At 40.0% G+C, this 14,710-nt stretch overlaps 1 protein-coding gene across 1 annotated transcript in view; it reads left to right on the plus strand.

Moving 5' to 3' along the window:
* Positions 1 to 4,756: 4,756 nt before the first annotated feature.
* The window catches only part of nfic (nuclear factor I/C), a 221,889-nt gene continuing 211,935 nt past the window's right edge, over positions 4,757 to 14,710 (plus strand). Inside the window, exon 1 of the mRNA XM_088622067.1 lies at positions 4,757 to 4,959. Coding sequence (XP_088478193.1) covers positions 4,864 to 4,959 — 96 coding nt within the window. The 5' untranslated portion in view covers positions 4,757 to 4,863. The remainder of the gene's footprint in view (positions 4,960 to 14,710) is intronic.

Below are 14,710 nucleotides of genomic sequence, written 5' to 3' on the forward strand. Positions count from 1 at the left end.
ACCCGACTTTCCCTGGGGTCTGCATGTCCTGGGGTTGGGAAGGAGTGTCCCGTCCTTTTGCTGTAAGTGACCTTTGTGGTTATAGTAAGATTATATAGTTGTCTGAAAACCAGGAGTCATGGAATGTTGTAAAGCCATTTATCCCGAATTTCTTGTGTGGGAAGTACATTTTGCTTTTTTCTCAAAATGTATAAAGTATAGTTTTCGTACAGAGAACGTGGCTTGTTGATGGTTTGTCAGAATGTTTCCAAAGATTGACCACACACACCCGAACAACAGCAAAAAAAAAATAAAAATTACTGTCTAGAACCATATTATTATTGACTGAATAAGGAGGTCATGATTCATTGTTGACTGGGAAAGGGTGAGATGTTCAGGGCTGAGACTGTGAAACAGAGTTTGCAGTTGTAGTATTCTGCCTCTTTATAAAACCGCAGGATATCATCACTCTTGCAAAGTGATTGTAAAGTCTAGAGGTGGTGTGCTGACATTATGCATCTTTTAATTCTTTCAATGCACAGTCTGAATAAACTCCAAGTCATAAGGGGACAGGTATCAAGGAAAAACATCAGTCTGGGTAGTGTAAGCCAAATATACCATATGTTTAGGGGAATTTGTTTATGCCATCTGTTTCACAACAGTTTGAGATACATAAAAGGACATGCAATAGTGGTAATATGGCTAATATTAATACTAAAGAATTAAAAAGCATGACATCTGGCAAAAACATGCTCAGTAGTGTTAGTGAGGAACCATCTGTTTATAATAGAAGTAATAGATAATAACATCATTTAAAGCATGTGTGTGGATTTGTAAGTATGAGCTTAGTAGGGTTGCAGATGACATTTATAAATTATATTTATAAAGTATTAATAGTGGCATAAATCTGTTAATGTCCGATTAATTTGCTACAAATATTGGTTTCATATATAAATGCTATATACAGTAGTACTAATAACATATTGATACATTACTATAGATGGTTAAAAGAGATTTATAGGTAGGTTATATATAAGGTATGTTTATTACAGTACATTGTTAAATGTCATTTTTTAATCAAGCAAATTCCAATCTGGGCATATTTATTTTAAGTTGATGTTCCTGTTTCCCAAGGGATATGAATAGATTTTAGAGCACCGTATGTATCCCTGTTAGAATGTTTTGGATTTTCTTTTTCTTTTTTTTCTTTTTTTCTTTTTCTGAATGCATAAAATGACAATAGAGGAAAGGTTCCGAACAAGAGGAGGCCATCTGACCCATGTAGCCCATGTGGTAGTTCGTAGCTAATTGATACAAGGGTCTCCGTTTCTTGAAGGATACAAGGCTACTGGCTTCAACAGCATGGCTGGATGGCTGGCTCCATTTCTCCCACAGCTCTCTGGGTAAAGAAGTACCTCCTGTGTCAGATTTTAAAAATACTTCCTCAAAGTCTCCAGCTGTGCCCCCTGGCTCATACAGGTTTGGACGTTCCAATGTTTTTTTCTCATCTATGTTCTCATCTCGTTTTCACTTTCACACCATTACCAAAACCACACGTTGCATCTAGAGGGGATTAGAGCTCAGCTCAGGTGACCTCTGCCTGTCCTTAGCATGCATCTACTCAGGAGCTGAATATGGGTATGAACCATATCTTAACAGATTTACTTGTAGATAGGGTGTATTAAAATCAACGGTAGCTAAATAACGGACAAAATGTGTCCTAACTTAGAAATTCAAAGCTTTTATGTGCCAAATCTGTCGTGGGAAAAAAAAAAACTTTTCGCCTGGTAAAATTAGAAATTGTGATTGATGCGTTGATCTGATTTCCCAGTGTTTTCAGTTGTTCATCTGCATTTGCTAATACAGTAATGCCTTCTTCACTGGTTTAACCCGCCATTCCTTAAGTACTGAAGTAAAACCGCAAACACAAAGCACAAATCTGTGAGAGACAGCTTACCGGCCAACATCTAGGCTCTTTCTTCCACACAAGCCACCACTTGACATGAGAGACACTCTGGGGGGAGTCTGATGTTTTGACAGTCCTCCTGGCACAGCCTGACTAGCCCAGAAAAGAAACCCATCCTTAATGACCATGTGAGACACAAAACGGCCATGTGGCAGAAAAGCAAAAAGCCACTGAGCACGAGACAAAGCAAATGACTTCTTGCTGTACATAAAGTACACAGTGTATCCTAATTGCACTTCACAAGAGGTTGAAGAACAAAAAACAACTTCTGATTTAAACCTCTGACCTCTCCCCCACCCCTTCTGATTAAGACTTCACAAATTGAAAAGTAGTAAAAAGGAAGTCATTGGAAGAAAATAAATAAGCCTAATAATAATAATTGTATTATAATTATTTTAGGTGTACAGTAAGTGAAATATTGGTTGATTGGTTGCCAACTACTGTGGATGGTTGTGTTACCTTTTCTGTGATTTTTCTGGTGCGCATTTGTATACGCTGAAGAACAACTGCAAGATCTTTAAAAATATGATTAATCTCTGCAGGACACTCTTCTGTCATGGATATTTATTCTAACTATGATATCAGTAGTCAAAATGACTGTGCTGTGATGAATGAAATGCATTGCAATCTCGTTGTTACATTTCTAAATGTAGTCAAAGTCCTGGTTCAAGACAGGATTAAGACTGATACAAAAAACACTGTTAAATACATGGAATCCCTCTCTAGCCTTGCAGTAAAATGAAGAAAATGCCCTCTGTTTTGTTATGTTCTGTCACTTCTGTTGTGTAACATTTCAATTATCAAAACTTGAATCTTAGTCACACATCAGTAGTGAAACTGGTTCGTTTTTTTTAAATTGCATTGCATCACTGTTGCACATTGTGAGTAACATTGTTTATAATGTGGGGCGTTATTTCTCTTTTAAATCTTTCTCTGTTCTTTTTTTTTGCGAAGTTGTGGGAGTGTAGGGTTTGCTATGAGTAATTTGCATTACAGACAGTGGTTTGGTAGGGGTTTAAATTCCTTTAAATAACATCAGCACTGCAGGGCTATATAACTTGTCTTCTCTGATCTGAAACCTAACACCTACAATACCTATAAACTAGACCAGTCTGTAACTTAGACTTAAAGCCTGCTAAAGCAACATCCGTGTCAGAGGTGTTGGATTTTATCACCTGGGGATTAATGCTCGCAGTAAATGTGTTTTGGGTGCTTTGTATTTTTTGCATGTTTTGTTTGTAAGGACAGACCGGCATGTTAACTGCACTGTCACAGCCAAACACAGAACACATGACAAATTTAAATGTCCGATTAGTTTTCTTCCTGCTTTTAAAACACACACCTTCTTCAGTTCAACATAGCTGAATGAAACTTGGTTATAGTGAGTTCATTTCAATGTTTAGATAGATAAATGAGTCAAATTAGGATCACTAACACTTGGCAATATATTGCTTATTAAGGTCTAGTACTATAAATATGTGTTTTTTTAAAACTCATATTACAAAGATTCGGGATTCTTAACTTTCTGACTTCCGTTTGTAAGGTTTAGAGTACTTGCTGTTTTATTTTTTTATAAGTGGTATTTTGCTGGATAAGATAGCGCTGTTTATACAAAATGAAAATGCAGATTTATTTTAATTGCAGTATGGAACTATGGACACATGTTAGTCTCATATGTTGGTAAGTAATCAAAATCAGCCTTTCTGCTTCAGTTATTGTTGTTGTGGGATTAGATTCAAATGCAACCCCTCGGCAGTACCTTGAAACAAGTCTCTAATAATAGGAGTGAAAAAGTAATCTTTAGGTACTCTTTCTTCATTGGGTTGGGCTGGGTTCTACTACTAAGTTTTACTACTCTTATTTTAATAGTAAAATAAAAAAGGGAAAAACGTTGGCACATAGATGTATTTTACCAGGAAGGCATGAAGAAAAGAAGAGAGAAAAACAAAAAAATGACAGCCTACATCTCCTCCACGCACATTCAGCATGAATGTGGGCACAGCCCGGATGCTGTAAGGGGAACGTTTAATTTCCACACACTCAAAAGAAAAATAAAAAGCCGTGCAGTGCCTTGAACCCAATATGAGTGTATAATGAGTCCCTTTCTTCCACTTAAACACGGTTAAGAAAAAAAAAACCTGGAACCTTTAACTGACTCCAGCTGTGTGGTTATGGGTGAGAAGCTTCAGACCATGATGGATTCCGGGCTGCCTTGTCTACCTGTGTGTTCTCAGTCCATGTGGGATGCGTAGCCAGGGGAGGAAAGCCACTTGGTGCCCCTCAGTCACAAGCTGGCTCAAGCCACTGAAACCAAGAGCCCATTCATAAAAGCATAGGCAGCTTTGATGTGCTCTCCCCAGGGGGTAGTGAAGGGACAGCACTGCACAAGAGGAGGAAGGGAAAAAAGAAACTCGCTTGCGATTTGTTTTCTCTCTTTTTTTCCCCCCCTTTGCTCTTTCTTTTAACGCTCCAATATGCAAATGAAACCGTGAAGCCTGCCTGCCTGTCTGTTGTGTGTGTCGTTTTTTTTTTCTTTTTTCACTGGAGCCAGAGCAGCAGCCACCCACTTGCTTTGGTCACTCGGCGAGACCAGAAAGCAAAACTTTTTTTTTTCTCTCTCTAGTGTGTGTGTGTGTGTGTGTGTGTGTCTCTACTCCATGTCGGAACTAATCTCTGCTCCTAGATAAACTAATAAGAGCGTGTTAGCACAGCTGCGTTGGGCTGGCTCTGGGGGTGCTTCTGTGCGCCGACGTGGGGCTGCTTCTAATCCTCGCTTGCCCTATCTCCTTTCCTTAGACCCTCTGAGGATGATGGTGATGCAAGATGCCGAGGGCTGCTGGGTCTCCTTGCCTGTGAACCGCGGCACTGCCATCCCTGCGCTTAAGTAGGCAACTGTCCTTCTCTGGCTGTGAGCTCCCATGGAAGTTGCTGGTGCACAGATGGCAGGGAAGGCAGCAGACAGCGCTGTCAAATGGCAGCTCTGCTACGACATGACAGCCAAGACCTGGTGGATGGTAAGTTGGCCCATAATGGTGGCGAATGTGAGGTTTTTTTCTTCTTCTTCTTCTTTCCATTGTCTCAATAAGCAAAGCGAGTCACTTGCTTGTTGTCCTCGAACCCTTTGAGTAAGATGCACGCAGTGCTGGCTGGCACGCAGGATTCTCGCCTCCTTCGAATTTTTCACGCCTTGTGCTCGGCAGAGGACCGCCGATGGTCCAAATGGGCGCCAGTCAGAGCGACGGGCCACAGTAAGACGGAGGTTGGGAGCTGGTGGTGTCTTCAGCATTTAGGGTCTGAAACCTGGTGTGCAAAATAATTCAGCCTCTTGGTGTTTCTGGTTTCGGCAAATGCTTTGTTCATTTTTTCATTGACATCGATGGTGGCACATTTTACAGTGAAAGTCTCAGGTTTATATATGACATATATTATTTGTAATATTTGTATGTCGTCAAAAGCTTTTTAAAATTTTCACCATGGATTTTGAAGGATTTTAATTGCTGTGCGCTATGATGTGACTGTCAGTATTAATATTATTTGTTTTGCAAACATTTTTCTACAGATGAGACGATTTTGCAGAATACAGGTTTTGAGTTTGAACCTACTGTTTATATGGTGTATGCATTTATTATAATAATCAAGTTGTGAAAAAAATATGAATTACTTTATAATGTTTCAGTTGTATAGAGCATACTAAATGGAAGAAATCCTTAAAGCTGGAGTAATATTAAAAAAGCATGTTTTACTACACAACTAGTTCCAGGTAGTGGTATATAAAAGAAACTAAACAAAATTAATATTTTATTGCATTGCAGGTTGTAAACTGTTTGGCAACAAAATTTTAACAAAATGGCAAAAGTTTATTTTGTTGCAGTTTTAATTGTTTCTGTACTTGAGGTCTGTAGTTTTTGTTATGCTTAGCTATTCTGGTAACACAAAGGGTTTTAAGCTGAAAAAAATGAATTTCAGGCATGCAGGCTGCTCTGATGTTTTTGGTACCTTTTCTGTCTTTTTGGCCTGGTGGGCACTGTTTTCCATGTGTGCAGCAGGTGGTTCTACTTCCAGTGTGGTTTGCTGGAAAATCAAATAAATCGTGGAAATATCGAAGTGAGTGAGTTACCAGCTTCATGCACATTAGATTGGTTGTCGTACCCCTTCAGAATTTTCCGGTATTTCTCTGCAGCTGCGGCGAAGTACATATTCCCACCGGTTACGTTTTTCTATTGGAACAATTAACTGTACAAATAAACCGCTCGATGTGAAGGGAGAAGAATAAAGGCCTTCAGGATTCTGGTTTCTGGTGCAGAAATACCAGTGTTTCTAAGTGGCTGTCATATGTAATGTATGAAATTATAGACAGAAAATTCACATGATTTATTACTTAATACTAGCTTAACGTTTCAGTGCTGTGTTTACCATGATATTGCAAACTCCTGCTGAACTAAACATGCACTCATGAAGGGTGAGACCTTGACACGTTACAAGTTGATTGAGTTAGATCTTTGAAACTGTGACGTGCATTCTAACAAACGTTGTTTTCCAGAAATGTCTTTCCTCTCTAGCATATTATGGATCCTCAATACATCTAATTTATTTTTAATGAAAATAGTCGTACTAGTTGTTACTTGAGTTGAATTGATTCCAATTTTAAACTTATAGGATGTTCAATATTAATATTAGTTCAGGTGGGTAGCTGTGTCAGCATGCGTAGGCTGCAAAGGAACAAGTAATAGGTTTATTCCATGCTGAATTCCATGACACCTGAAGAAGGCTGTCATGTCATTCCATGACACTTGAAGAAGGCTCCACGGCCGAAACGTTGTGTTCTCTTTCTTCTTTTTTTCAGCATGGAATAAACCTATTACTTGTTCCAATATAAATATTAGGCCTACTAGTGACTAACTTCACCACATAAGTACCTCTTCTTGAAAATCACAATTATTAACATGTAAGTTTAAGAATAAATTATGCAGACATGATTTATGAACAAATGCCTTATTTTCAAGCTGGAATACAATTATAATATTAAAAAAGGTTTTATGCCTTAGTTATATTTTAATAGATTTCACAGATATGGTTAGTATTAAAGATACTTTACAGTGAATTTCTGAATACACCCTTTCTTTTGTAGTTAACATTTATTGCACATAGAAAATCGAAATTCTTAAATGTAAAATCCTGGGAAATTTACCAAAATATTCTTAGTCTAATTTAATTTATAGCTTCTGTATGTCACACATTTTGAACAATTTGAACAGCAAAGAGAAAGAAAACTCATTAATGGTAAAGAGCACGGGGCTTTTTAAATAGTTTATTCCAAGAAAAGTGTAAATGAAAAGCCATCTGAGATTCTGAGAAAGCGCATTATCACATCATATGAGGTATAAATACCAAAGGTGTCTTTACAAAAAAGGGGTCTTAATGACCCCTTATGTCGTAACCCTGTCATGGGCTTCTTATAGTGTCATGCAAAGCATAGTTACAAAATGAGAACGATTTGTGGAATAATTGGATAATTATTGTTCATTCCAAACATGATAAATGCTAAATATGGAGTCATTCAAATAACTGCAACACACATATTGCAACATGGTTTATTTCGGCGCTGCGTGGTTCACCGTGAGACATGCTGTTGTGTGTATGGAGGATGAGACCTGTCCTGAGACGCAGCCCCACTGCCCTGCCCCGGAAAGGCTACAGTGTGTGGAAAAGAGAACAGCAGGGCTTACCGGCTGTGCCCTCTCTGGGCCCGTCTCGAGCCAGACCCAGACTGAGCATGTGAGGGTGGCCTAGAACAGTGTGTTGCTCTCCCGGTGTGCGTAAATTTACCTGCAGTTCGAAGTGATCGGAGCGGTTTCGGAATCGTCCTGTTTTTCCCCTGATACACACCAGAATACAAAAAAAGGCCACAAACAAGAACAGGCCATTTGGCCCGTGTAGCTTGTATGGTTGTTAGTAGATAATTGATCTGAGGATCTCATTGAGCTGTTTCTTGAAGCACGCCACGGCTGCCTGACTTGTTCCATACTCCCACAACCTTTTGGGTAAAGATGTGACTCCTGTTCTTAATTTTAAGTGCACTAATACTGATTAAATTATTTTTTTCTTTGTCTGACATATATACAAAGCAGCTCATACACTGTATACCATTAATAAAAGTGCAGTACTCTGACATCTACAGCTTTTTCAAAAACGATATGTACTTGGACTTCTGTTTTCTCTCAACTAAATCAGAATTTTGGATGCACAATTTTTTTACCCTATTTTTGCATTGATCTGTAAAAATAACCAAGATATGCTGCTGGAATGAGCAGAGTGCCTGGGAACATGTGAAAAATACAGGTTCCTCTTCAAAATTTGAAATTTCATTTTGATCATTGTCTTTGTAGGGCACTGCATCTTTAAGTATTTTTCAGTCACAAAATCGTTTTTTTTATTGCTGAAAATATTTTTTGCTTTAACTTTAAGAGAAACTTCCAAGTGTAAACATTGTAAGAATTTACAGTCTCAACTACTTTTCATTTGTTTTCAGTAGTTAATGTGCTGTGAAATGGATCCATGGATGTATCGTTTTTTTAACGTGCAAAAGAGATTGGCCTCTGGCATCTGATTAGCAGGAAAATAGTAAGAAGCAAAACTGTTTTTGCTTACATTGTTTCTCTTAATCTTTAAACCATACATTGAATTTTGCAACGTCTGTCACTTGATTTCTACACTGCTGTAGGAGTTAGAGAATATACTTTTAATTGAAAAGTACTTTTTTAGGTGGATTGTTTTTATTGTGATGGATTTTGCAACTCTTCGAAGCAAATGAACCCTGTACTGAAATATAAATTTTCTTCCAGAATAAAGTTATATCTCTGTTACTTTGTCATTTTGGACAAAATGTTGAATGAAGTTTCATAGTGAAATAATTTAAAATCTGGATTATATTTTTCTCTGCATCGATTAAAATTGTGTGTAAGAAATTCTGAAGGTAGTTTTGTTATGATGTTTCATACAAACCACTGTAGTCATTACTTAGTACAGTCATTTCCATCACTTTTCCATCAAGGCGGATAACCAGTACAGTATATAGCGGTATGTATGTTTATTAAGAAAGATCTGTTTTAACTCGAGAGAGAGAGTCACAGCCCACCAAGACTCATAGTGGTGAGTTGTGAAAGACAAATCTTTAGCTATTGTCCTGTTTGAAAGGAAGACTGCCAGAGTGCCAGTCTGAGACTGCTGTCACTATATTTAGAATTAACATTATTAGCACACAGCCAGCACCTGATGATCCACTGTGGCTGTCCTGGCGTTTCCACTAAGCCGATGGGAAGCAAGAGTTTGTGATTGCTTAGGTTGAAATCATTAAATCATTCCTTGTATTTATACAGTACCTTTCATAAAAAAAACCCTTAAGAGCTTAATGAAGAGCTTTACATATCGGAGGAAAACCACTTTAATCCACCCCTGACATGTAGCCCTCACCTGGGTGAGGTACACCAGCCTTCACCTGGGTGTTATATACAGTACCTGCCCTCACCTGTGTGACGTGCACCAGCCCTCACCTGGGTGTTATATACAGTACCTGCCCTCACATGGGTGACGTGCACCAGCCCTCACCTGGGTGTTATATACAGTACCTGCCCTCACCTGGGTGACGTGCACCAGCCCTCACCTGGGTGTTATATACCTGCCCTCGTCTGGGTGATGTACACTAGCGTTCACTGGGGTGATATACAGTACATCAGCCTTAATGCTCCACCAATGCTCAGCCGATCAGGTGGAACTGCTTCACAGCTTGAATAAGGGGGGAACTTTTTGGATGACAGAGAGGAATGTAGGTACCTGAGTTCACAAGCTTTTTCTGACAATGGTCGGAAATATCTTTTCATCTTTGGACACCATGGCAATTGTGTAAAATCGCTCTGCAGTGCAATAGTAAAAAGCATATACTGTATATCAGGAGAAAGTACATTAAGGTTCTCAGGAAATTAAACTGAAAATCCTCTTCCACAACTGCTTAAAATTGTACTTGTCTTTTAGAGAATCAGATCATTCTTAGAGTTACAGGAAGATCCTGCCTGTTTTCTTTCAACCATTTTCAAAGTATGTAAAACGACTGTGAATGTTTGTAATTGCAGGGTCCGCCGCCTACAGTGTGTGAACTGTGAAACAAAACTTTCAAATTTCTCCATTAGTACAAGTCATCCTTCCACTTTTCTTTGCAGTCTTAGCAGTTGGCAAACTGCTTCAGTTGTGAAACACTTGATGCAGCTTGAGAAGTGATAATTGCACTGCCTTGTCCAGTGTCACTTTGATCATTATGACTTATTTGTCATGTTCTGGTTTTCATTCCTGGATCTGCTACTTGCTTTGAGAGCTTTTCTCTCTATGGAAATTACAGATGGAACAAAAGCTCAACACAGCTTTTACTGTGTTGTGTGCTCATTTGGCTTAACCACATGTGAAGATATTATGGCAAATTTGTCGAGCAAAATGGAAGTAAATTTGACATATGGAAAAATATTTCCCATTTTTAATTCCGTCATAAAAGTAGAGTTTGTAAAGTACCTCTGTCTACTTCTTTCATTTGGGATAATGATTTTTATTTGCTCTATTTGCTCTAAGTTCTATTTGCAGATACAGTAATTTCAATTGGTGAATTGAAGGTGCCTATTTCTATGTCCCTTTAGCATATAGTTAGTAATATTATTAACAATTCCAAATCAAATGGGATAAAATAAATCAGAGTATGGCATCTCTTAAAAAAGGAAAATTATACTTTTTTCAAAGGAAAAGCTGAATTGCGAAGGTTCGTTGTCTGCTTCTTTTCTCTCTTGCAGACTATCAAGACATTGTAATAAGATCTGGAGCTCGACCTCTCTAGCCACTCGCAGGAAATAACAAGATGACTTTCAGAAGCATTTTGCTGTAGTGCAAAACCTGCTGCTTTTTAATGACACAAGCACTCCCAACTAATTTGCCAAAATAATTTCTGAGTGAAAAAATAGCACATGTATTTCCACGCCAGTGCTGACTCTTGCTAAATTGACCCTTTAAAAGCTTTTGCTGTTAACTTCGTAAAAACAGGAAACAGAGTTTGGGTCTGGATCATGAAGATTTGTGAATCGCTCCATGAATGAGTGCAAAAAAAAGCTGAAATCTGGCACGCAGACTAGGAAGAGGTATTCTGTAAGGACGTTCTCCACTGTCACTGGAGCTGGAAGCTCCAGACAGAGCCGTATATAAAAAAAAAAACAGCTGCTTGGTGCTACTGAAGAAATTAGTGGGCACCATCTTATGCTGTCTGCCTGCTGATTTGTGTCTGTGTGGCATCAATGGAATATTTAATGGTTTCCATTCACTGCTGAGTGGTGCCCTTGGCAGTGATGAGTAATGTGGTGCTCTTTTGCACTCAGAGTAAACATGGTAAGCCACTGGAGGCTGCTACAGAGGCCGTCTGTTTACAGCACCAGTGGAGTGAAACTCGACGGCCCACGTTGTGTTGCTCATTCACGGCTGCTGGAGGCTGAGCCCATTTCTTAAGGGCTCCGCAGAGACGCCGGGCGAGAGCCTGGTCCCTCTGCTGTGCATCTTCTCGGCTGTCGTTTTCACTCCTCTCCCTCGCTTCGGGACCGAGTGGGGTGTGTCAGTGGTTGGTGTCACGGAAAAGACTTCAGTTAGATTTTCCGCTGAGCAGTTAAAGAAATGTTAAATTGGGTTGAGTGGGAGGTTTTCAGTACATGGGCTGAACAACAGTTGTGCAGAGCTGTCATCATACAGTACGTATTGTAGTACTCTATACAAAACCCATGTACCAAATTGAAATTAAAGTTCATATTGAGTAGCTCTGAAAGTTAATGTGCATCACTTGCAGAAGCCCTCTTTTGCTGATAGGAACTTGTCTTTCAAAAAAAGATGAACCTCCTTACTGCTAATTACCAAGGATTAAAATATTGTGTCACAATGTGCACGTTAGAATGTCCTTGCAAGTACAAATAGGATATTTCAGCATTCGCTGGGTCATAAGCTGTCGTGCTTGAATTGCTAATTGTTCTCATTTATAGTTAATCAGTAATGATGCAGTGCAGAAACAGACACCTTTGGAACCTTCATTGTATTCTGCTACAGGACCTTGATCCAGTCCGTGCTTGATTTTAAGTGAATTCACACCCCTGACCTCTTTTTAACAGAAATGCATTCCAAAGAGCTTCCTGTTCTGTGTTTTAAGCACACTCACACATATGTTCCCACAAGTTTCCACTTGGGTCCTGTATGTTTCACTGGTAATTACCAAGATGTCTGGTGGGATGACTATGCCACTTCCCGTGAGGATTGTGAACACTTGAATCCATCCCCTTAGGATCTTAATAAGGCGCAGTTCCTTCACCCTGTCGGTGTATGGCATTGCTTTAAGCTTGGGTATGTTTCTGGTTGTTCTTCTCCGAATGAATTCAGAGCATCAATATATTGTTTGTAATGCAATGACCTGAATTGTCCAAAACATTGCTAATGAGTTCTTACTTGTGCATTATACAATTTTGGATTCCCTTGGTTTAAATTCTAAACTTTTACCATGATTAAATTCTATTTGCCTGTTAATTGCTTCCCCACACGTCTATAAGAAATGGATGCCTCATTGCCATCTCTGCCAGTTTGTTGTGGTTCTGGGTGGATCACCTTGTCACACATAGGCACTGACCTATTTGCCAGCTTGCACCACGTGTCTGGAAGATGGAAGCTGCAAGTAGAGAATGTGCCTGTTCTCGTAGCCGGATTTTTCATGCTTCCTTTATTTATCCATTTTCTAACTGCTTCTTCCAAATTAGGGTTGCAGGGGAGCCGGAGCCTTTGCCAGCAGGCAACGGAAAAGGCACAGGGCAGAGTGCGTCCTGAACGGGACGCCAGTCCGTTGCAGGGCAAACTCCGACACTTTTCCCGGAAGCCACTAAACCTACCAGTATATCTTCGGGCTGTGGGAAGAAGCCGGAGCACCCAGGGGAAACCCATGCAAACATGGGGAGAGCATTCAGACTCCTCACAGACAGCACCCCAGGTCTGGATTTGATCCCAGGACCCCAGGGCTGCGAGGCAGCAATACTGACCCTGTGCCAATGTGCCACCCCCGTTTTTTAATAGCTTTCCAAGTTAAATCCTTTTGGCCGTCACATGGGTGCAGCTTTTACTAACCTCTTCCCTAATTGGAATGCCAAAATGTGTTCTTTCACTGAGCTGAGTGCTGCGAAGGATGTGGCCAGACAGTGAGACCAGATGACATTTATAGAATCAGTCTTCATTTACCCTGGGTAAGACGAATTGCTGAGTAAGATCAGTGTTTTGTTTTTTGAAACTAAGGCTATTTGGGAGAAAGTGTTTGACTAGGTAAGTGGAGAAGGTCGCTTTGTGTTTGATCACAGCATTGATGGTAGTTGAAGGACTATGGTATTGTAATATATACTGCATGTTGTAATATGCCGCATATTGTAATAACTCTCAATAGTCTAATAAAACAAATTACAATACTTTCCAAGCAAACGCAGAACCTTATGGGAACTTGATGTGCTTGAAATTTTTGAAAAGCAGTACAGCTGGGTGTAGTTTAATAACACATGTAACCTCATTTAAATTACATTGATTTTAGTGAGATCCGCAATATCAACACGGGTGTAAGAACGGGCATGGTTGTACTTGAAGCATCAAACGGTAAATTACATTTTTATCGAAGATGTTTGGGGATTGTGATCACAAAACATCCCATTTAAGCACTTTAATGGTGAAGGCGATTATAGATGGTCTGAATTGTTAGCAGGTTGTCAGCTCTCCTTTTGGGGAAGACGTCTCTGCGTGTATGTGCTGGCTACATTATATATGCAGCGCCAGAGCAGTTTAAAAACGGAAAAACAACAACAACAAAGAAAGAAAACATCGTCTTTCGCTTTATTGAGAGGATGCGTTGGCCTTCGTCTGTTGTGTTAAATACAGCCCAGCCAAGATGACCAGTGTCCTCCTCATCTCCCGCAGGCTAGTTTAGGCCAGAAATGAAGCAGTGTAAGAGTCTCATTCCTTGTAATTACACCCTCGGCTGGGGATGGAGAGGAAATGGTTTAGCTCTGGGCAGCTTGACCTTTTAATATGGTTACCTGGTGTCCTTCCCTCGCTTCCGCTAGTGACCAGCAGGACCATATGGGCCACTTCTCCTCGTTTATGCTTAGCTTGCTTTTAATTCTCGGCAGCCCCTAATTCCATGAAATGCACATTATTTATAGTGGTCTTTTTCTTGACTGTCTTTGTAGGGGGTGGGGTGGGGGTGAAATCCTGTCGTAAGCTTCATTACTCACACATGTCACACAGCCTTTCACGGCTAGTATCTTTTTAAAGTCCTTCTGCAAGTTGTTCTTACCTCTGACTCGCTGCATCTCCCCTGAATTTCTAATTTCTGATTTTCTTATTGTTGGGGGGAGATGGGAGTCTATTCCGGACTTGACGTGCTCGGGGTGCTGTCTGTGTGGAGTTCGTATGTTCTCTATGCATTCATGTGGGTTTCCGCAGAGTGCTCAGATTTCCTCCCACAGTCCAAAAACAGACAGGTAGGTTAATTGGTTTTTAGAAAAACCGACCCTGTTGTGGGTGTGTGCCTGCCCGTGTCTGTGTGTGCCCTGCAATGGACTGGTGTCCCTTCCTTGGTGTACCCTGCCCTGTGCTCGTTCCCTGCCAGGATAGACTCCAGCTACCCTGTGACCCTGAATTGGATAAAGTAATTAGAGAATGAAAGGATAGGAC

The sequence above is a fragment of the Lepisosteus platostomus genome, chromosome 27 (genome assembly GCF_059453375.1).
Source record: "Lepisosteus platostomus isolate fLepPlt1 chromosome 27, fLepPlt1.hap1, whole genome shotgun sequence".
NCBI classification, from domain to species: Eukaryota; Metazoa; Chordata; class Actinopteri; order Semionotiformes; family Lepisosteidae; genus Lepisosteus; species Lepisosteus platostomus.